This window comes from Haliaeetus albicilla, chromosome 13, assembly GCF_947461875.1.
Source record: "Haliaeetus albicilla chromosome 13, bHalAlb1.1, whole genome shotgun sequence".
Classification (NCBI taxonomy): Eukaryota; Metazoa; Chordata; class Aves; order Accipitriformes; family Accipitridae; genus Haliaeetus; species Haliaeetus albicilla.
The window spans coordinates 19,006,324-19,030,160 of record NC_091495.1 but is presented as its reverse complement, the minus strand read 5'-3'; the positions used below and the strand labels follow the sequence as shown (position 1 = coordinate 19,030,160).

At 43.3% G+C, this 23,837-nt stretch overlaps 2 protein-coding genes across 10 annotated transcripts in view; one reads left to right on the top strand and one right to left on the bottom strand.

The window, feature by feature from the left end:
• The first annotated feature begins 329 nt into the window (after positions 1–329).
• Positions 330–7,212, top strand: MRPL33 (mitochondrial ribosomal protein L33). 5 transcript variants are annotated; one of them, XM_069800343.1, is made up of 4 exons: positions 330–514; positions 1,910–1,928; positions 4,595–4,701; positions 6,906–7,212. In XM_069800343.1, the coding sequence occupies exons 1-4, from the start codon at positions 493–495 to the stop codon at positions 6,953–6,955; spliced, it is 198 nt and encodes a 65-aa protein (XP_069656444.1). In that variant the 5' UTR covers positions 330–492; the 3' UTR covers positions 6,956–7,212. The 5 variants fall into 5 exon arrangements, with proteins under 5 accessions (XP_069656444.1, XP_069656445.1, XP_069656443.1 ...); XM_069800342.1 differs by lacking the exon at positions 330–514 and adding an exon at positions 1,443–1,802; XM_069800344.1 differs by lacking the exon at positions 1,910–1,928 and having other exon boundaries at positions 4,576–4,701.
• The window catches only part of RBKS (ribokinase), a 70,416-nt gene continuing 53,723 nt past the window's right edge, over positions 7,145–23,837 (bottom strand). For 4 of the 5 annotated variants that reach the window (XM_069800338.1, XM_069800341.1, XM_069800339.1 and 1 more), the window contains one exon: positions 7,145–8,368. In XM_069800338.1, coding sequence (XP_069656439.1) covers positions 8,195–8,368 — 174 coding nt within the window. In that variant the 3' untranslated portion in view covers positions 7,145–8,194. The other variant, XM_069800340.1, reaches the window with a different exon arrangement.

The following is a 23,837-nucleotide window of genomic DNA, read 5'->3' as shown; positions in this document are numbered from 1 at the left end:
ACCCAGATGTGCCCCCGGCCGGAGGCTGCCGGCCCACCCTCTAGCCCACGGCAGCTGTGGGGCTATCAGAGCCGGACAGGCCCCCCTCTGCACTGGCCCTGCTGCCGTCAGCCACCCCAGCGCAGTGGCTGCCACTCGGCCGGCCCGAGCTGCCAGCCCCGGCCCGTCGCCTGCCCTCCGCCCCCGGCAGCCCGTAACGGCCGCCGCGCCCCGCCCACACACTAACCCGGCCCCCACACTAACCCCGCCCCACACTAACCCCGCCCCACACTAACCCCGTCCCCACACTAACCCCGTCCCCACACTAGCCCCGCCTCGCGCGCGCAGGGGGTGGGGCCGGGGTGGTAGCCTGAGCGCGCCCCGCCAGGCGGGGTGGCAACGGCCACGGCCCCGCCCCAACCCTTCCCCCGCGTCCCGGAAGCGCTTCGGCCTGGCGGCCCGGAAGTGGTGGCGGGGGGGCTCGCCGGGGCGGCTCAGGGGGACACCGGCGTTATGTTTCTAACGGCGGCGGCTTGTGAGTGGCGCAGAGAGGAGCGGGGCTGGGCGGGGGGGGCGGTGGAAGGCGCGGGGGCGGCTTTGGAGGTGGGCGGGGGCCCGGGCCCAGGCGGTGGCGGCGCGACCTGCCCTGCCCTGCCCTGCCCTGCCCTGCCCTGCCCTGCCCTTCGCCTCCTTTTGCCGCGGGACCTGCGCCTCCCAGCAGGCAGCGGCGCCTCGCCGCAACTACACCTTCCGGCGTGCCCCGCGCCGCCTCGTGCGGGGGGAGGGAGTGGGGGGGTGGGGTGAGGCAGCCGTTGGAGGGCGCGAGGCCGAGGCGGGAAGTGGCCGGTTCCCGGCCCTTGGGTCAGCCCGTCAGCCGCCTTCCTGATTCCCCTGAGGAGATGGAGCCAGCGGCTCCCTTCCTCCCCCGGGCAGGGCTGGGGCTGTCGTCCGGGGAGGGTGGCTTCTGTGGGGGTGACGAAGAGAAGGGCTTGTGGGAGAGGGCTAGGCCCCTGCGGCAGGGACCGGGGGAGGGGAAGCTCAAGGGAAGTGGAACTTGCAAACCCTCCCCAGTGAGGTTAAGAAGCTTCAGCTCGAGTGGAAAAAGGGGAAGTTGCGAGAGGGAGCGGGGTGGTGGCGGGGAGAGTGTGCGGTGAGAAGTGTGTACTTCGTGGTATCTGGATAAGCTTGGGGTGTGGTGAAGTAAAGGTGCAAGAGGAGGTTGGCCAGAAGCTCGTGATGGCCTAAACAAGAATTGCACAAACAGAATATAGATAAGCAATTTTTTACATGTTGGTGGGTTGGGGTTTTTTTTGCATTTATGCTGTAGTTTTATGATTACTTTAAATCCACTGAGCTGACAGAAAAAAATAATTCTGCCCGTTTCATGCTATGGGGTGGGTTAGATCAGGGGACCTGAAACCAGCCTTGTAAGAAGGTTAGTCTCATCTGAGAAGAGCTCTCTGGTCTGGTTCACCATATGGCCATGCAAACCTTTGGGTTGGCGCTTCGGCAGGAACCAGAGCAGGGGTGGGCATAAGCAAGCCGGGGAGAGTGGGACTGCGGTTTTCACCAGCAGTCTTAGTTCATACCTGCCGTAACTGCGTATTTGTCTAGTGAACTCAGATTCAGCTTTGAAGCTTTATATTAGAAACATCTGGAGGCTGCAACAAGTGCAGTCTGTTGCACTGGGTGCTGCTTTTGCACAGACGCTTATAAAGGTTGTATGGTGGAAAAAAGCAGGCAACTGGGAGCATGTAGATGGAAGGACGTTTCTTTTGTGACAGTAAATCTCTTTGCACAGTCTGTCTGGGGCTATTGCAAAGGCAAGCCGTGGAAAACTCTTAATCTTTATATGTTGCATATAAAGGAAACAAGTTAAAATGATAACTGTTTCTTCTTTTTTTCTCTTCTTCATGCTGAAAAAAAACAGTGGCCAAGAGCAAATCTAAGTAAGTGATGTTTTCCTCACCAATTTTTAATTTCTGCTACCACTCTGTATCTTCAAGTGACTGTACAAAATACTAGGCTTCTCTAGAATTTTTTAATATACCTGAGAGAACTGCAGTCCTTGAGTTTAGCTGTGTCCTTTCTGTCCTTCTGCATGTGTGTCTTTTCACAGGTAAGTACAGAATGGTGTGAAAAATCCCCTCGGTTCTAAAATTGCAGTGAATGCAGGTGTTGTCCTATGGGCTGTCATGTTGAGCTCAGCTGTAATATCCAAAGCGCCCTCCATAGGGGAAGCACGCCTCTGTGCTTTATGATTAAAGAGAGGCTATAAATTATCCACATAATCTTCCTCTTGTTTACCTTTCATACTTTTTTAGCTGAGGAGGGCAAGCTGAGGTACAGCGTTGAGTCTTTGTTGTTTGTGGGTTGGGCTTTGGGCAGGTGCTGTGAATGTTTCTCATGGGCAGGGTGCAGAACGCTTCCCAGTTTTAGCATGTTCATATGTTTATACATGAGGAGTGGATGGGGCACAGTCAGTGCTCCGGGCTTCTTGATTTGCTCTGTAGTCCAGCTCAGGAGAGATGTTAGTGGGCTCTGGAAGAAAATTAGTCCCAGTCCTTTGACCTGTAAAGACGGCTGATGTGTTTTAAAGGTTGGAAAGGAAGGAATATATACTTTCAGCACACCAGGAGTCTTACAGTGTGGATGCAAGGAGACAAGATCATGGGGAGAGAATGACTTGCAGCCAAAATGCTATTTGTAAGAAAATCAGCTAGACAAATCCAAGGGGCTAAACTGATACATTTATGTGAATACATTCCTGTCTTCTGATTCTCAGAAATTGCATTTTGTGCAAGTGTATTACATTTGGTACTGTACAACCTCGGAAACTATGGCCTTTGGTACGTTTTCTGATTTTTATTTTTTTTTAAGAATCAACCCCCAACAGAGCCAGTAGCAACCACTTTCTGGGTTTGAAAAGATTCTTCTGTTACAGGATTTCTGAGTAATTGTCAGGGTTTGAAATGAAGAAAGTGCTTCCCAAATATGTACCTGACAGGGAAGAGAGCAGGTTGACATCTCAGTGTTCTGCTGTTACCTGTTAGCAGAAACAAACACAGCAACGCAGGATGTTTCCATGAGGTGAAAAAGTAGCTTTTAAAAGTGGTGTTACTAATGTTAATGTAGTGATCCCCGCCCCCCCCCCCCCCGCCCCGATGTTCCTTTCTCTGTTGTTTTTATGGTCCCATGTATACTTCAGGAATATGTTATCTCCTTGTATTATTTATCCTTCTGCGTTCCCCTTGGGTTTTCTCCCTGTGTCCTGATAGCTTTCCACTGTTCTTTTCTGCCTCTGCTCCTAGTTACGTTTCTTCATTGAGCAGCAAGTTTTTTGAACAAGGTGTGTTATTCAGAAAGGGCTTGGCCTCAAATATGTGGTGCACAAGAATTTCAAGGCCTGGTCATACTGATACCACTGATTCCCCCAGAAAGAGGAAACTGCACAGAGGATTTGAGGAAGTGGGTGAGGTATAGGGGAAGGAGTCTGTGTGGTTACTGGTGATACACATCACACCTGCAGTCATGTACAGGAGAGGACAGTAACTGGGGGTAATCCCTAGACTATGCTTGGTCAGTTGGTCTGCAGGAATCTAGTGTTTTTCTGTTTATTTTGAACTCAGAAAAGTAAATTTCATTGCAAAGCTGAAAAGGGAGAGCTCAAGGAAGTACACTGGTCAGAGCTGCACAAGTGAGGAAGAATGGACACCTCTTCAAGGTTAATTTTGACAGACCACTTGGTATTAGAAGCAGGAAAATCCAGAAAAATTAATTGAATGCCCATGTGCAGAGATGTATGCATCTCTTTATTGCAATGGAAGAGAAGGACATAATTTACAGACTGGTTAAAGGGTTTGACCTTTCTTTTGACACTTCAGAAGATGCCCTGTGTCTGGGAGGTTGCGCAGATCTCAGTGTACTTCTGGGGGGCGGGGGGTGTGGTGGTGGTGGCTTTCTCAGTCTCCTGGCTTTCCCTGCTCCCAGGGATACCACAGCTACCGCAGCCAGTCCACTCCACAAACCGAGAGCCTTCCAGTGGGGAAGGGGGTTCCCATGGCTGGGTTAATGTCAAGCCCTGTATCTCTAGTGGGATGGATGGTGCCAAGGGGCCCTGCTTCTCCTTTTGCATGCCTCTTGTTCCATCCTATCTGCTCGAGTTCCTCTCTGCATGTGGAAGTGATAGTCTGCAGTACATTGTTATCTACAGCCTGAACATCTTTAACTACCATCATCCTTCCTCTCTTGCCATTACCTTTTAAATAGTGACTCAAGTGTATGCTGATTTTTTTTTTTTTTTAACACCTCCCCCCCCCTTTCTTTCTTTCCTGTTTCTTTTCCTCTGGGCTTGTATTCTGTTCAGGAGTTATTTACTTAAACTTGATGCTGGAGCTTATGGTTTATAGTGGGCTCCTTGTCTGTGTTATAAGTTTAGCACATAGTGTTGATGCTCCCATCCAAAATATCCATAAAGTTGAATGAAGTATCTTATGCGATTGTGCCAAATTGCTCATGCTAAAAGCTTGTCCGTTTGACCATGCCCTGGCAGACCTGTGGTGGGCCATTGCTGTGTGCCTGTGCACTGATACAGAGACATTCCTTGTGACTTTAGATACATTCTGGTGAGGATGAAAAGTGCAGCTGAGACAGGCTACTGTTTCAACATCAGGAGACTCCGACTGCAAGAAAAATTGGTCCTGCTGAGATACGATCCCATCGGTAAGAGCTTGGGGAAGAAATCAGCCTGCTTTGTATAAGCTTCTCTGTGTGGGGCAAAAGATTTGAATATAACAGGATTTTTCCCATCTAAGCAGAATATGTCATAATATGTTTCATACTCAGATGACTGTACAGTTGCTGTTCTTCATGACATTCCAGTGGGAAGTAAACGTTTCCCTCATTTTACAGACTGTGGCAGTGAAACAAAGTAATGACTTGCCTGACATATCAGAGTCTTTGATGACAGCCATGCCACATGTCAGTGGCAAAGCAAAGTGACACAGGAGTTCTTTCATTCTGTTTCTTTGTGTGGTTTGCTAGACTGCGCTACCTCCAACAAGCAGCCACGAAGAATGCATCAATAGAAATGTTCTGTTAAGCTGCCATTGGTGCTCTAGACAATACATTTTAACCATCACTTACAAAATGGACTTTTTCTTTTAAAGAAATAAAACCAAGTTCTTCTTCTCCCACAAATGATACTGCTCTCCAGATGACAGTTTGTGGGTTCTTTTATGTTCCTCTGGTCCTTGCAGATTTTCTCAGTTTAAGAATGTGATATGTTGGGGGGTTATAGCACTTGCCAAGCTGCCTTTTGCTTACCAAGCTTTTTGAACGGTGACTAGGAGCTCAGGTTTCTGGGGGAGGAACCAGTCTGCAGTTAACATTAAAAAGTTTAATTTAACGTTAAAAAGCTTAATTTGGGGAAATTTAGAAATTAAATGAGACCATTTAAATGAGACAATGCTAGAAATAGCATGGCAGAGTTAGTGCAAAAAAGGCTTATTTAAATCTATAGAATAAAGAAATGTATTAAGCAGCTCTAAGTAGATAACATAATGCATGGCCAGTAGTTATGTGGTTTAAGCTTATTTTTTCTTATAATTTTATGTTCTTGTTAGATGACTAACCTTTTCATACTCAGATCTAACAGTCCAGGAGCTTTATGGCAGGTGAGAGAAACCACCAGAGAAGCGGTATGCTCTCATCAAAGAGATGAGATGTTGCTGACAGAGGTTGTGTCTCTCCTTCTGAATTCCATACAGAAGGAGAATTGGAGATCGCTAGGATTATTTTCTTGAGTAAGAAAAGTTTACATTACTGCATCGAACCATTGTGCAAAGTGATCCTCCAGAAGCTTCACAACTTGTACGAAATGTGAAGAGAGTGGAGAGCTTAGTCTAAGTAGCGCTTCTGTTGCAGAACATGTAGTAGGTTGTTGAAGTACAAAATTGGAAGTAATTAAGAAAAAAACTCTGATCTTTGTAGCCTGTAGTAGAACACAAGTGAGAAATTGATGTGAGAAAGTGCTGCATGTGTGAAGGGAAGTAAATTTGAGTCTAGATACCAACTCACATCAGGAGTATGTTAGGAAGCATTTTCACTTGGCATGCATTTTCACCTTATGTTTTGTACTTCTCAAAAACCTGGGACCTCCACAGAATGAAGCTTTTTAGTGAAGTAGTGGCAGTAGTGCCCAAGTTTCACTACCTCCTAACTGCAGCAACAGAATGTGTTACGAAGTTGCAGTATTTCTTTAAGTGAAACTTTTATGTGGAAGAAGAGATTTTGTGAAGTGTGTGGATTGCTCTTGCGTAGCTTTCAAAGGAATTCATATAGTGAAGTTCAATTGGAACAATGGTGCTTTTCAAAGGGCATTGTAAAGCTTTGAGTATTTTTTTTTTTTTTTTCAGTAACGCATTGGCTATGCTTAACCTATAGCTGAACTGACTTTGCTAGCACCTGCATCAGGCCTTGGATGCAGGGTTAATTTGTGTCTCATTGAGAGATCTGCAGGAGACTTAGTTAACTTTTTCAGTCAGTCTGTGAGACCAAGTAGATCCAGTTGTTTGGGCTCTGAATTTGAAGAGTAGTAGAAAGCAGTAAGAACCTATTTTTGTCACTACATTGAGCAGCTGTGACTCAGAACAGTCACACAGAGCAGCTGTTGAATGTTTTCAGCCACTCAGATCCTGACACTTACTTTCACAGAGGTAAACGGACCTCTTAGGAGCTAAAAATTACGTATGGTAAAGTGAAAGCGCTACTAAACTCCTTCAAGAGTTGATTAACAGCAGCGCTGTGCCAGTCAGTTGCTCCACACTCATGTAAGCAGCGAAGGTAGCCAGGAGAAAGGGATGTAGGCTCCTTGAATTGCATCTTAACACTTTGGGCTTCTTAACAGATCCTTTTTTTCCCTATAGCAAAACAACGTGTCCTCTTCACGGAGAAGAGAAAAATCCGCTCTATCTGAACAATGACTGGACTTGATTTATGCATTAGGAGAGGATGGTTTGGGGGGAGGATGGGGTGAACGCTGATTCAGAAATCAAGCAACATGGGCTGCAAAGAGAGGAAATGAACTGGGATCACCGTCTCCTGTGATTTGAAGGCCATTGTGAATAAAACAATGTAGAGAGAGAAAATTCTTAATGTCTGGACATAGATCATCACAGTAACATTTATTTATCTTTTGAGTTATTTTTACAGTACTCAATTAAAAAAATTAAATAGCAAATCCCATTGTCTGTGTTTTCCATTGTGAAAGAGGCTGTAATCTTCAAAGGAACTATTGTTTTATAAGGCAATAAAAATTAACATTTTCCACAGCAGGAATTCAATGGCAGGATTGCAAGTTTTTCTAACCTACCAGCCACAGATTCAACAGTAGTGACCATGAATTGGTGTCATTCCTTGGAGGGGTAGTGTTGTACCAGGTCCTTCCCAGGAAAGGAAGAAGCAAGGGGAACCTAGTGAAATAAGATGAGCTTTTGGATAAGCTATGACCATGGCTAAAAGGGCTGAATTATTTTCAGTAGGATGGATTTTTCACTCCTGGATTTTTGTCAAGCATGGAGAAAGTAGATAGCCAAAGTAGTTCTCTGATGGTTTTGGAAGTTTTTCATCTTTAATTAGCTCATCTAGGTTTAGAGCAGTATGGCTAGAAACACTTTTCAAAGTCTACCTCAGTAGCACTCTTGTCCTCTTTCCAGTTCGAGGGACCTTCCACAGAGCACAGTGCTGCAGCATGCAAGAATAGATGGGCCAGGGCTCAATGTATGGTGCTTTGTTATGAGCCAAACGCTGGCCTTGGTGTTTGCAGCCGAGGCCTGAAGTTGCAATCTCAAAGCTAACACTCAGCTTCATGTGCTGGCATTGCACATAAGAAGTTCTGATAAAAAAATACTACCAGGAGACCAATACCCTCCAGATGTTTTGCTGTAAACTTCATGTAGTTCAGTATAGTGCATTGTGCGGGATGGCCACAAGCCCAATGGTTGTGTGAGGGGCCGGAGAGACCTGCTGTGCTGTGTTTGAAAGACCCCCCACCCCATCTTATCATTGTAGAACAGGAACTAAGAGGATTCCTCAAATAAGAAGCAAAGATACTTCTCTGGTCTTTCCAGTCAGCAGAGGAGAACCTTTGTGCAGTCAGGTGATTAATGGTGTCTGGGGTAAGATAAAATCAGTATGTTGAGCTAGACAATGTCAATTAGAAAAGGTCCTGAGGCAAGTCCTTCCGGTAAGGATATGAAGATTGTGTCCCTGATGCCTGGACGCTCACTGATGCAATGCAGTTAGACTTCCTGATCATTTCCTCCATGGGTAACTTGGGATAGTAAGCCAGGTAGAAGGCCAGTGCTCCCACAAAACTGTCTCCAGCTCCCTAGAATAAAATAACAAGTTCAAGCATACTTGCACAGGGAAACAATTCAGATGCGTTTACTGGAAAGACAAAAGTTGCAGCACTGATTGCAGGAGTCAGGAAGTTGTTCGGGAGTTGAGTTCAATTCACTTTTCTATGCCTAGAAAATTCTGCCATGTTAAACTAATGCTACCATACTATCTTTCTGCCCAGCTGTTGAATCAAGGTACAAGCTATAATATGGCTTAAAACTTCAAGAAAAAGAAAAGCTAGTGTGCTACAGTTCAGCAGTGTGCTGTTATAAATACTGTTTTTGAAACTTCCTGTTGCTGGAGTGTCTGATTTTGATTTCTCAACCTGAATGTTTCATTAAAGCTATTTTTCTCTCATTTAACTTCTGTTTTTCATATAGGGCAGTAGTGGAAGGGACAGAGAAAAGGGGAAAAAATAAGCCATGCGGCATGTGGTGTCTGTAAATTCCTAGTTGCAGAACGATACATTTTGATGTCTCCAGAACTGAGCTGTTCTAAAAGAGTCCCACTAATGAAGGTGTATGCTGTGTCTGTCACATAAACCACTCGTATTCCTGGGGTAAGCTTTGCCACTTGAGCTGTGTCTGACCATGGGGATGGAGGACAGTGACATTCACCTGGAGCTCTGGCAACTGTGGCCCTCCTGAGCTAGCTGTCCCCAGGCCCTGTCTCCCACAAGAGCTGCCCGATGCTCAGCCGGCCCTGTGCCAGCCCTCTGTGAATGGGGAGTAAGCCTTCACCTTGTGCCCCGGCTTGCTCTGACCCTGTAGCCCAGATGCCACTAGTTCTGCTCTGATCAGCAGGGAATGACAATTGTTTGCCTCCTGAATGCTTTTTAACAATAACTCTTGTTTTGCGATGTTCAGTGCTCTGTAGTGTCCCCAACAACTGGCAAAATTAATCATTTTTAACTTGATTTGCTCATTTCATTCCACAGCGTCTCTTCCCCCTCCTCTAAAACTGGCTTGATTTCTAAGGCCAAACTGACAGCAATTCTTGTTAGTACCGTAAAAGTGATTCTAACATCCCCTTTTTTTAATCATACTTTTATACCACTAAAAGAGTTACACTGGACACACTGGTAATATCTTCATTTAATTCAAGAACTAGCATATAGACTGTCTCCCCTGAGGGGGTTTTGCCTCTGTAGTTGCAATAAATAGGCCCCAAGAGTCATGGGACAAGAGCAAAGGGCCTGGAAAAAGTTAGTTAAGATAGCTGAGCAAAGTTTCTAACTGGAAGTTAAGACTAGGAATTAATTTCCAATTTTGAGTTCTAGTGGTTCTCAGTGTTACACTCCTACTTACCCTAAAATCAGCTGCATATAAATAATATCATTCTGGCAAAAAATACCACTTCCACAGAGATCAGTTTGTAACATTACAAGCAGATGACAGGGCAGAGCAGCGTGGCAATTGCAAGGGAACCCTAAAGGGGGTGAGCGCGCCATGCCTTGTCTCTCCCTGCCCAGCCCTTCCACAGCAGCTGTTTGCATTGGTGTTCCCAGTCAGGAAACTTCCTACTTAACTCTTGCTTCACCTGAAGCTTGGATGCTGTCTTCCATCGCCTTCACAGCGGGGTACAATGGAGAGTGTTGCCTGGCAAATTACAAGTTAATAAGCAAAGTCTTACCCAGCGTGCAGCAACACCTGTTTCAACAGTTCTGTATTCCTGAACACAGGAGGGGCAGGTGAAGGTTTTTATCAATTTCTGTTGGGCCTTTGCCTCTCTTCTGGTTTCCAGAGTGCTCCCACAATGGTAGGTGGAGCAGGAGCAGGTGACTGCTAGTTAAGCATTGCCAGCGTCTTTTGTCTGATGCATAATACAAAAATCTCCAGCCCATCTCAGAGTTTATAATCTAATCGGTGCATGATTAATTATTAAAGCTATTTTGGTGCTGCTGTTACAGACAGAATTTCAGCAAGCAGATGTTATGCTGTAGCAGGAATAACTTCTCATTTTTACATCAAATATTTCTCATACAGTGATCACTGGGTAATGGAAGTGGCCAAATATTATTTTAATGAGGAATACTCAGAATATCTGGTGTCAAACAGCATAAACTATTACCTGGCAGCAATGTGGAGCAGAATACTGTCTTTTTAATCATTTTTTTTAAATGGAGGTAACTAACTACTGCCCCAAAGAATTGCTGCACTGTTTGCTATTGGAGCAAAAAAAGACTAATGGCACATCACCCAGGTCTTAGTTTGGATGGTGGTGAGATGGAACGTAAGTTCTCCCTGCAACATTACTGTGCCTCTCCACTTGTGGGTGATGCTCGGAGGTTTTGAGATGGCTGTAAATCTCCCTTTTGGCAAGGCTGAACTATGTTAAATGACTACAAAGGTGGAAAAGGGGGTGAACAGCAGACTTCCATGCAGAATGCAAAAAGGCCCCCTAGTATCTTTTTGCAAGAGAAAAGATTATGGGATGATTGGAGAATATACAGAAGGATTTGATACCAGTAAGCGTTTGCTGAAATCCTTACCTCCCATACATAGACTGAAGCAGTCAGCATCTCTAAAGCTCAGCTACTACAGACTCCAAGGTTATCATAAATTCAGTTGTTGGTAAGTAAGCGTTTCGTGTAGGGGTGTTTTCAATATAGGAGCTACTACACTGAAAACAGTGGCATGTATCATTAGAATGATTATGTAGATAACCCTGTTCAACCTCGCTTCTGGTCTGTGCAGACAAGACTGGTCAAACACAACTTAAAGAGCAATAGCAGAACTGATTCAGCTGCAAAGTTAGCTGCAATAAGAGCTATTTTCAGCCTACAGAAACAGACCTTCCCTCTTTGGTATTGTGGATTAAGGTATATTGGGTTTGGTAGATTCAGAAAAGGTCAGCACAGAGCAGAAGGAACAGGCTCAGAATAAAATCAGGATTATCCAAACTCTGGATTAGCAAATACTAGCTTTACATTTAGCTGTTTCAAAACCTGCTATAAGAAAAAAACCCAAACAACCTACTTTTTGCAAAAATAATGAAATTTTTAAAATGACCAGTAAGGCGCATTTATTCTGCCCACTGACAAAATATAAACACAGAATATGTAATATTTTACATTCCTCAGCATTTGTCTTCCAGAAATCCTAATACATTGCAGACTTTGAGACAATCCTCATATCCTTGAGTGCCTAGAGACAATTAATTCCATAATTATAAAAATATAACTTGTTTAACCTTTCTCTAACGCAGAAATGCTAGTTTGTATGAAATAAAATAAAGAATTGGATCAAAAAAATTGTCTGATATGGTGTGGCTAGTTCTAAAATGCAAGTGTTACAGTTTTGTCTAAGTTGTATGGTTTTGAAGCAGTTTTGAAAACCTATTTATATTCTGTGCCACTAGTCTGGAAGGTCCTTGTTTTCCTGTATGTCTGGAAAAGGGCAATTTTGTTCATTACAGTCCAGCACTGATTGAGATTCTGTGCCTCTAGAGAAGAGAAAACCCACAAAAACACTTCTATTTATACCTTAGCTTTTGTTAGTCCTGATTTGTTAAAAGCTGGTTCAGAAATTTAGTATAGATATTTTTATACGATGCTGCCCTGAGAAGCTTTTTAAGGAAAGTGCTTTGTAAGTGGAAACTATATTGTTCAACAGTCTTTCCAGCAAGTAAAGCATTTTTCAATCAATCATGTGTAGAATAATAGGATGCATTTCACTTATACAGTAAGATGACTTGTTCACCAAAAAAATTTGGAGGCCAAAAGCTACAGCTCACAGTGTTGCAGCAGTTGCACTGCCATGTTCCAGGGCAACCTCTTACTCAGCCTTCACACTCCCAGCCTGTCCTCTTGGGCAAGAGTAATGGCAACCATGTAAGAATAGGAGGGGGCTCTGGCTCTTGAAGCCTGACATTGTTACTGAACCAAAGAAAACTTTCCTCAGGTGATTTTTCAAGAAGTCACAGTCCATGTACGCCCTGCGTATTACATGGATTCATTCCATTAAATACATTGTAAGACCATGTTACCAAGTCCTAAAAGGAATGATGTGTTGTATAAGAGAAACATTAGGCACGCCTGTAATGATAAATTCTTCATTTAGTGAATAAATCAAAACATCAATCCAAAAGCTGTCAAAAACTGCATTATAATGTAGATTCAGCAACATTGCTTGCAATGATGTTTATAGTCTCTGAGGAGCATTCACAGCAGTGCACAAATGAACGAAGCCTGAGGATTACACTGATTTAGTGCAGTCTAAATGCATGGCAATGCAGAGATGCCCAACTCTGTCGAAGGAATTGGGCCCTGGAGAATTCCTGTTGTATTTATAGCACTCCATAACCGTGTGATACTGGATTATGCTAAGGATGTTACTGCTCTGTGTCACATCTGCTCAGCATTCCTTGCTGTACCTCTGCCTACTCTGTACCCAAACTACAAATTAGCCTCATGTAACACAAAAATATCTGTCAGTGAAGAGGCTCATTATCTCTTCTTCATAAGTGGTGAAAGCCTATGCCTCCTTACAAGAATCCCTGGGTTGTGCTTTCATGAAAGGTTACTAGTGGAACTGGAGAAACATTTCCAGCCTTCGGGATATATTCAGACACTCTTGTGCCAAGAGGGTCTATGTCTCAGCTAAAAGATAATTTCAGCTGAAATGCTCAGGGAGCAAAATATCCCTTGGTAACAGTGGTTGAATGAGTTATACAGCTTTTTTTACCCGTCTTTATTTTTATGATTTCCTTCTCCCTGAAAGAGCGCATGTTTATCCTCTATGTGATGGAGAATGGTTTATTTCTGGAAATGTTTCTGACTGTTTTTTTGACATCTGCATTTATTTGCCCGTGCAATACCTTTTTTGGGGGGGTGGGGTGTTAATAATACCCCCCCCCCCCTTTTCCTTATGTTTCACTAGAGACATATTTTGGCAGTTTGAATTAAGGCAGTCTTTAAATTAAACCAACTCCACTATCTTGAAACTCTCCTGAAATTAAACTAATTTGACTATCTTAAAACTATTTCCTAAGCTCAAGGCCTAACAAGGGTGACTATTCCCATGGTGTCTGGGGTTGCTGAAGCTGTGTGGAAGGATTGCCATCTTTGTAGGGCACCCCACAGATACTGGGGGGGCTCTCCACCGCTATGCTTACAGGAGCAGACCTTCGGTCACAAACCTCTAAAACCGAGATTTTCCACTAGCACAGTTATTTCTATATCTATGCATGGAGTTTTGAGCCAGAACAAAATGATAAAAAGTCCTTAACATGGAACTACTGAATTTTGCAATAAAATCCAAATGAACTTCAAACAAATAGCAGGGCTTGTCTTTTTAAGTCTAAGTTAGACTTTTGGTGCAGACTAGAGAGCACTACAAAGCTACTTGGGTTGAAGATAAAGGAGAAATACTAAGGAGAAGCACACTGTGCTCCAGACCTTTAGGGTCTGGATCCACAACTGCTTTACTGTGCTTAATCTATGCTCTGGTAGCTGAGTGTTTCTGCAGTCTTGTCACGAAGACAAGCTAGAACATGTTACCCTAAGCCAAAGGAAAATATATAGAGAGAATCCATGGTAGCAATGCTCGTCTGTTCCTTTCTTCTTCCCCTCTGCCTTCCCCAAACACACACCAATGCTGTCTGATGTGCCCTGCACACTCCAGACCAAGTCACAGGGAACTGTTATGCTGCTGACCTACCATACACTCCTTCCTCCCAGCCACGTGCAGAATGGCTGTATTCAGCCCCTGTTTAAGAACGGCGGGAGGTGTAAGCTAACACATTTTAATTTGCATTCCCTGTAGGTTGACAGTGCAGTCTTAATTCCAGTGATTCAGACTGCAGTTTCATAATAGGCTTAAGCCAATCCATGGTTATGTTATTGCTGAAAGGCTCAGTCCCCACTCATGTTTTTATCCTTGGCTCATGTTCCCACGCCCTCCCCTACATCAGATCTAGCACTTGTGCGGCCAAGCAGTGAGGCAGATCAGTTCTCTGATCCATCTGAAGACTAAGCCAGCCAACACTGACCAAGAAACATTAGTTTCCACCCAGATCAGCAAGCTGCTGTATTACCACATGATAGCTAGTCCAATGCCAAGGAGAAAGAGGTTAGAAACACTCCTTTCAGCAGCAGCATGATCTTAGATCAGCTTAAGCCAACTGTGAAACCTCACCCTCGGTCAACACCAGGCAATTCATTAACTCAGTTGTGTTCCCAAGTCCTAATACTCTCGCTCCTTGTTCACACAGGGAAAGCCGCCTGTTCCACTCTTCCCTCTGTACCGTGTGGGCTCAGACCAGAGGAAAGAGGGAACGATCACACTTCCTTTCTACTCTGTTCTGGGAAGCTGTGGGAAGGAGCAATCCTTGACTTTCTTGCATTTATGTTGCGTCGTACTTGCATAGCCTCGCATGGAGAAAATTTCTTGCTCACTCAAGCTGAACAAGCGCAGCCTATCATCTGGTCCTTCACATGTCTTGAGGGCTTAGAGGTAACTAAACTACACCCACTGTAGACTATCAGTTGGGAAATATCAAAACCAAAGCACACCACACAATGCTTCACATCAGCTGTCAGGAATTTTTACCCACTTCCTGACAGATTTCCTGACGGTTCATTAATCAGCCTGACCGTTAACCCCCTGCATTCCTGAGAGATTAATCTTGATACAAGGCCTCCTGCCTGCATTTTCTTTCCTTTCTGAAACATCCTACTACATTAAGTTATTCAGTTTCTAAAAAGATCAGCAACAAGCATTACAGATGTATGAATTCCCCTGAAAAGTTATCTGGTTTATGGTGAATGTTGGAAATAAAACATACAACATTCACAACTCTGCAATTTTTAATTTGTATGACATCTAAAAAGTACAGCTGAAAGTATCTAGAGATCTGGCCATATCACACAGTCCTGCTTTATGTTTCAAAGCTCTATACAGTACCTGTTTTGAAGGCAGGTAATAGTGCTCTCATTTCACATGATGGGAAATGAACCCAACTTAAGATCAAGAATGTTAGGAACACCCACTTTGAGACATCTGTGGGCTGAATGCAGAGCTCCTGATCTTTCACAGACTGTAACAGGAGTCACATGAGCTACCCATCCTTCAAAAGTGAGGCACAGCTTGGGAGCCCCAAAACTGAGGTATCCAAAATTAGTAAGTGGACCACAAGTTGCCCACAGCTCTGCTAGATACTCAGTCAGGATCAGAACAGAGGAGCTCCTGCCTTGCTGTTTACAAGAAAAACACTGCAAGGTATCTGTGAGCTGATGGCTTTCTCTCAGTGCACGCTGACTAAATCTGGGAGAGAGCATGGGAGAGCTTTGTTCTGCCACGTAATAATATTCCTGGTGCCACTCAGCACCAGGGAAGAAAGTTATTCTATGTTACTAGGCTAACCCCAGAAAGCCAACAAAGTATTCACCCATAGGGAGCACTCTGTTTTCTGAATCATCGAAACAATTCAGTGTGATGATGCTCATATAAACTCCTTTCAACTCCAGATAGCATTAATGAGAGGTGATGAATTTCTTTCTGTCTTACACAATAGAGTAAGAGCACTGAATCAGGACCTCCACACGCTGTTCTGAAAACAACAGATCCATGTTGCTGAACCTGTGAGATTCCCATCAGCCAAACAATTCACCACTACTATGATTCCTGTGCTAACAGAGTGATAGATATTTTGGCAAGGAATATTTCAATTTAGGATACACTTCTGTATAAATTTTTGTTTAAGCTTCAGTTAGCTTTTGCCTTGGTACCTGCTTCTTCCCTGGTTTCACACTTGAGCTATGATCTGTGACCTCCTTTCATTCGATCTGAAAGTTCATACCTCACAGAGAAACTCAAACTAGCAGAGGAAACCCTTCACACTTGTTTTTTTTTTGCCGGAATGCATATAGAAAACTTACAACATACGAAATGCAGTACTGGAAAACTCTCATCACACTTCAGCTCAATACAAACTCTCCAGTGGCACTCTTGCAAAGAATAGCATATATACCACTAACAGAAATAAGGCGGACTTTCAGTTGAACATGCTACAGGAGCTGTATCTACCTTTTCCAAAGTTTGAACTTGCATGGAATCAGAGTTGTAGTTGAAGCTCAGCACTAAATATAGCAGCTCCTCAGAAAGTTGATTTGTTCTTCTCAAACTGGTCTATCAAGCCTCAACAACATGCAGCTACTCTCCTACTCTAATCAAAAGCTTCACTTATCTCAATTCCTTGAGAAGTACTTCATTCCCTTCAATATTCATGTCATACTCATGCCAACTTGTAATTTCTTCCTAACAAAGCTCACGCTTATGGGTTAATTCACAAATTTCATTTCTGAAAAAATGAAACTAGAGTCAAAGCGCTGCCCAGAATACATCATGTTACTCTGATAGTACACTGCAAATACTGGCAGTTGGTTTCCCTTCCAAGAAAAGAGCTCCCCAACCAGGAGAGAACTGGCCAAATTGTCACCAACTGTGTCACCCAGTATCATGTCAGGGGCTGACATGGCTTCAGGATCCCATAATCTAACAGCCAAGTCAGAAGGGGGAAATCTCCTTGCTGGGCAATTTCACTAGCCACATGTGTTTTTTTCTCTCAGACTGAAAATGCCAAAAGCCTCTTAGTGATCCCATCTAATCTGATGAGATGCACTCAGAATGACACAACTGCCATTTCGCCTGGAATTGATCAAAAAAACATTCTTTTTTTGCACGAAAGCTCCATATGCTCAAGTCCCTCTTTCAAAACCACAGTATCTAGCCTTTGTTGGCTGGCCACTGCTCCCGCCCACCTCTGAACTACATATCCTGGAGGGAAAAAAAACCCTCCAAACTTCAGGAGGTTTTTTTGTCTGAGCTCACTCTAGCATTGTCCTCTTGCCAGCTCCCTGCATTCTTTTTCCTACTGAGTTTGTCTAATCTCTTCGATGAGTACTTGAGTTGTAACTCCTCTCTCTAAGTTCAGCTAGATGTGACCTACAAGCCAGAACTGCTGCTCTGCTCTAGAGTATTGTTCTCTGCTACCCACCCATTTTGTTGTCCTTAATCTGTGGAGCAGGTGTGCAGAAAACAGGGCTCCCGCACCTCGCTTGTGGTCTTAGAAGTAGGTGAGCACCAAGGCACTGCTTCTGACAGAAACGCATTCTCTGCGGGATTCCCCATAACATGGACCTTTCCAGCGAACATACTGCCTGCTTAATGATTTCAGTAAGAAAATCACAGACACCAGCATGAGGCATCAGCTTCCAGAGACTTTCTTTAGCTTTTCCCTGTGCTCCTGTGTCTGTGCTTTGAAATGAATAAAGCCAATACACCTTATAGCCATTTGGGCAGCTGACAAATATTGCTGCCAGAATTCAGAATCTGCTTTTCTACAGCAGAGTTGTTCTAGAATAGCTGGTTTTATACCTGTATGTCTACCTCTACACACATAGACGCAAAACAAAACCCTGAGAAAAGTGACCAAATCATTACACTCAACTGCAAACTGGCTATTAAAGACATTCCTACAGGTTACTGCCACCAAAACTTACAGTTTTAGCATACTTCCATTTGTCTAGTTGAAGCTGTAAAATATATTCTGTCTATGGGACAGGCTACTAAAGATTAACTGCTTTATTCTTGATAAGAAATAAAACTTCTGGCATTTTCTGTGGTTAGAATTTGCAAAAGCAAGAAGCCTGATTTCCCTACTATTCTCATTTCTCTGTTCTTGTTCTTTTGAAAACCTAATTATGCAATATCACTGATCCAATGCAAACCTTTCTGGTTTCTGTAGTGACCAAAATTACTTGGCAATGAAAACTCTGTTGTGGGAAATCAGGTCTTAGGTCAGTATCAACATTACTGCAATTGGCATTTCTGGGTAACTGAGTAGTCAAGGGGCTCTGAAGCCAGGTTTGCTTTCTCTTTCACCATAGGCAGAACTGATGTGAACAAACTCAGAAGATTAGGTTATGTTCCACAATAGCCAGGATGATACCTGATTCCACAGAGACTAGTTTTAAAGAAGAAAAGGAGGCATATGACATTTGTAAACTAACCATAAATGCAAGAGGTAAAAAATTATGAGGAGTTTGGCCAAGAATATGCTGCACTCTTACACAGCGGATCACATTTTCAACTTCCTACGGCTCAGGCCAGAAAAAGATACTTGGGAAGGTGACGCTCTGGATGTGCCAGAAGCGCCAGCTTCCACTAGCTATTTTTAACTGCAGGAATTTAATTAGAAAGGGTGGCTGCACACAGTTGGTCTTCCTTCCTCTCCATCCTCTGTGCAACTCAGATATCTCAGAGTGCTATGCACTATTACAACTGACATTGGCAGCCCAATATGTGCTCTGAACACAGGGTGAGCTACATACCAGCACTGAACATCCTCTTGGTGGAGACCCTGTGCTGGCTTCATCATAAAGACAAGGGGAGGAGAGCAAATCAGGAAAAGGGATGCAGCACGTTCTGCTGCAATCCGGTCATTTCCAATTTTGCTCTCAACCTGTATAAATTATACTATTGTTTCATTTACTAAAGCATCCCAGAAGTGAGATGGCACGAAGATAGCTTCAACATATTTCTGAACTCAGCTTCCCTAGACCTCATCAGAAAGTAGGCTCAGGCCCAGATGTTGGATGCTGTATCCTTCATGTGTTCCGGCCCCCAAACAAAACATGTGAGTTGGTGCATAAATGCTGCCAGTGTCCCTACTTTTTTCTGTCCAGACCAATCAAGTGGGTTAAATTCCAAATTGGAATATTTCTCAGTATGACAGTAGTGGAGCCAAAGCACCTGTCCTCGTAGCACATTTCCACAAACCCTTTACAGCCTCTTCAAGAAGCATCCAATGCAAAGCGACTCTGTACTGTTACGTACTTTCTCATTTACGTCGACATCTACAACGATGTCCAGTTCTAAAAATGAGACAGGTGATATCCTGACAAAATTTTTCCTCTAATGCTAATTCTCTTTGAAGAGAAGCATAGAGAAGAAGTTATGGTTTTATCAAGGGAAGCAGGTTTGCTTGCCACTGACAAGCCAGTCCCTGTGTGCTTTTGTTCCCCATCTACAAAACAGCAGTAAGAGTAGTACTTTACCTTGTGTTGTGAGTACAGAAGTAGTAAATAATGTAAGGTGCTTAGCAACTTTACGTATATGTATACATGTATACGGAACAAAGCTGTAGGTTGCAATGGGATAAAATGTTATGACCTGGTACTGATGGTGTATAGCAAACCCAAACAGTTCTTGGTATCACTAAAGTAACTGAGACAGAAATTCAGTTTTACTATGAGGTTTTTGTTGCCTGGCACTGCAATCTTAGAAGGGGCTTAGAAAAGTAAATATTAGTTTTAATCTTTTTATTCTACATCTTCATTAAGTACCCCCTTGTAATTTAATGCAATTTGTGGCAAATGCTAATACTGCTTTGGGCCCACTTCTCCCCATCAGCTGTATCTCTGTTAAATTATGCATTTCCATCTGGAAAGAAACTGTACAGGACTGTAGGCTCTCTTCCACTTAGAGTCAGGAATGGAGAGGGATTTAATTAGATGATCCATGGTTGAGAAAAGGACTAGAGCAAAGCCCGGGTGGTCCATGGAATCTTCCACCGGAAAACAAGGCTGCAAATTGTTCTATACAAGCCTGATTCTGTTTGCTCATTTTGTTTACATTGTTTGTTCTTACAGATTAAAATAGACAGTTACTAGGCAGATGATAAACTGTTTCCTTCCATGACAATGTTGTCTAGAAGTTAAGAGAGTAGCATGGGACAATATACGCCTGTGCTTCATTTTTGGGTACATCCCCCCAACACCCTATGTAACTTGGAGCAGGATATTTTTAGCTAGTGCTTCAGAGCACCTAATCGTTAACATTTTTGTTCCATTTTTCCTATCTGTAAAATGGGGATAATATAGCTTTTTGGTCTCCAAGAGGAAAGAGCTTGCTCTACCTTTTCTCAGTTGACTGTCAATGCAGAGGGACGCAACTCTTGCAATTGCTCTCATCACTGGATACCTGTATACCCTTACGCCACTGATCAAGTCTTCAAAAACTGAAGTGTCTTTAGAAGGCCTGAATCAGAAGCAGAAACTTGTGATGAACCAAGCAATTCCCATCTACACTTAACTGTGAGTCAACTCAAATGCAGTGATTTCAGTCATGTGCCCTTTCACAGTTCAGCTGAACTTCAGAACATAATAGATGCAGCTTTAAATAGATTTACAGTGCAGATTGCTGATTTGAGTGTCTGGCAGATTAACTTATTCTTCATGTTTTTTCTGTTCCAAAATTCAATGGATTCCATATTTGTAAAAGGGGGAATGCAGAAGGCTAAGTCAGAAAGTGGGCTATGGCTGGAACTAAACTTATTTATTAACCTATTTTGGTTGCATGTTAAAGAAAGGAAGCTATTATGCTGTCGGTTTGCGGGATGTTAATGGGAGCTCTGGGCATAATTACTCTGTGTTGGTGTGTGAATAAAACCCACTGACAGATAAGCTGTTTGCCCGATAGTAACTTTTTTGCTTTCTTTGAAAAAGAAAGGGAAGATAAGAAAAGAAAAATAAAATAAAAAAAGAAAAAAAAATTAAAAATTAAAAAAATTAAAAAATGAAAATGAAAACAAAAATGAAAAAGAAGAATAGAAGACCTTGCCCTTTGTGGTCACTTTACTCCTTGCTACATCCTTGGGTAGGAAAAGGTTAAACACTCAACAACATTTTTCTCTTCTTAGCAAGTTAGAGAACTGTACATCAGACACATTGTCTGCCAAATGCTTCATTTACTACCAGCTGCATTTTTACTTTGTTGAGAGATAGCTGAAATAAAATCACTGTTCTTTGTGCAAACAGCATGCTAAATAATGTACGGCTACAAGATTATTAAATAGCAAAGGCATTTGATAATATTAGAGTCAACCACAAGTCCCACTTCTGCTGATGCACAGAATTTTGAGTAATTAGTCATTGCACAGAGTGTTGTATTTATATCCCCTTGAGCTTCAGACGTTAGGCCACAAAGTCAGGAGACAAAGAATTGCTGTTATTAGGAGGACTGTTTTGGATTTATTTATATTCTAAGGCTTTATTTCAGTGTCCACTTCACTCCTCTGGCTCAGGCTTCCTCCAAACCAGAAGATACAGCTAAGTCAGAGAATTTTAGTGTAAACCATATTTTTACAGACAAGACCTCTCAACTTCAAGCAGAACTTCAATGAGTTTGCAAAGCCCCCAAAGAAGCACAACTGGCCTGAGGTTATGACAAGCCTGGAAAAAGGCCTCCCAGGTTCTGTTCTGACCTCTAACAGACTTTTCATGATTTATATGCAATACATTAATAGCAGCACCAATTATGGATAGATAAATTGGCATACAAAGAAGACAAATAACTCTCCCAAGGATTTACAGCAAGTCTTTTGCAGAGCGCTGGAACTCTTACTCAATCCTTTGTTCAAATCACTAAACCACACTGCCTTCTTTAGACGACAATTACGGCACAGGCCTGAATACTGTGACATATCTAAAATTATATAGCTATACACTTATATGAGGCTTTATTAAAATAAAGACTGTGTAACGTCTTAAGAGTTCACTACAAAGCTGCTCAGTGAGCACTCTACTGCTTAAAGACAGCCTTTTTAATTCTATCCCGTAGTAAAAGAGCAAGATCTAATACATTGTAATAAGAAATCAGAGGGCAACTTCATAGGATTTGAACACAAAACATCTGATGACAAATTCATATTGTAGTAATTAGACTTCATTTTGCAGAATTGACATGCAAAAATAATGGTAACCTTTATGACAAATAGTATGTATCATCTGTCTCTGAGAATGTCATACAGAGAAGGACCATATAGAATAAATCATACACTCGCATCAAATTTCAGGCATAACTGAGTAGATTAAATATTGAATTTTATCATGTCTCATAAATGAGTTTACTGTTTATAAGCATGGCACCTCAACCTGCGATCTCCTTAGCTTCCCTCAGCAGGCTGTGCACTCTCTGTATCGAAAAGCACAGCCAGGCAGAGAAAATGCTGGTAATGTAAGAAATTTTATGGGAAATTTAATGGTTGTGCTTAGAAATACTGTGGAGTTAAACATTCTCGGTTCTCCATGAGATTTAAAAGGGAGACCACGGACTTGCTGTGATTACTGAGGGCACCACTGTGAAAAGTGATTTCAAATTTTCATTTAAATATTGTGTGCCCAAGTGTCTCCATTTGTCTTTACAGAGAATACATCCACGCCTAAGCTAGATATGCAGATGCCTAATCTCCTGATTGTGAGTGTGCTAATGCAGGAGTTTTGGGCACACAACATCGGCATGTGTAAACCTAGAGGTCAAGTAGAAGCTGATGAAGAGACATTAAGCAGAGCAACTGTACTATGTATTTAAAAGACCAGATGGGATGGAAACTGGAGTCACCCTAACTGATGCAAGCATGTATGGATGCTGTTCAGCATCTCGATCCAAACCAGGGTCTGGAGCAAACCAGAGGTTACAAAAACTAACCCTAAGCACCTCCCCACAAAAAGTGACCTCCATGATGCAACTTGGAAATGGGGGAGTGACAGCAGGGCAGCTGCCGTTTTCCACTAATACCCCCACGTAGGAGAGATTCTGCCTGTGCCAGCCCTCCGATTTGAAGCATGGATGCTAGACAGGACACCCCACCTTCAACTGCAAGGAGCAACCACAGTAAAAGGCAAAGCTCCAAGCCCCAGGGTGCAGCCCCAGGGTGCAGCCCCAGAGCCAGCAGGCACGACCGACCACTGGACTGCCCCACCTCCAGAGGAGGCCTGGCACGGACAATCCTCTAAAGCCCAGACCCCCAGTAACCTGGAGCTCCAGACAGCCCAGCTGCCTCCGCAAAGCCCACCTGCACATACCAAGCCCTAGGCAGGCCTCCGGCAATACCTCAGGGGCTTGACTTGGTCCCCAGCTGCCACTTGAAGCACTCGGCTCTGTAAGATCCCATAGTGCTTTTTTTGCAAAATGGAAGGGAACTAATCTCACTGCTGGCCAAATTCCAGCTTTGAGTAATTACATTCTTCTGACAAATTTTCCTTGGCAGTTTCAATGGAATATAATTAGTAAATGTAAATAGATGTAAATAGTGCTGTAAATTACACTTTGTGTGACTGTCAGAAGCACAGGAGGAATAGCAAGGGTGAAGGGGCAAAAAGAGCAGAGCTTCGTTCTCCAACATGGACAATGTTGTGGCCTTCCCTGTTACCAGACTGCATATGTCTCTGCCAGGATGGCGTGTTCAGGGCTACTACAGCAGCAGATGCCACAATCCAGGATCATTGTGTGGTTCATCACACAGATCATCTACTTCACCTCAAGTACAATTTTGACCTGACTGTGTTCGGTCATGTCCCACAGCTGTGTTCGCAAGCAGTGGCTGTGTTCCACCTCAGCTGTGCTTCTGCTTCAGCGGCAAGCAAACTGCTTCTCACACACACACACACACACACA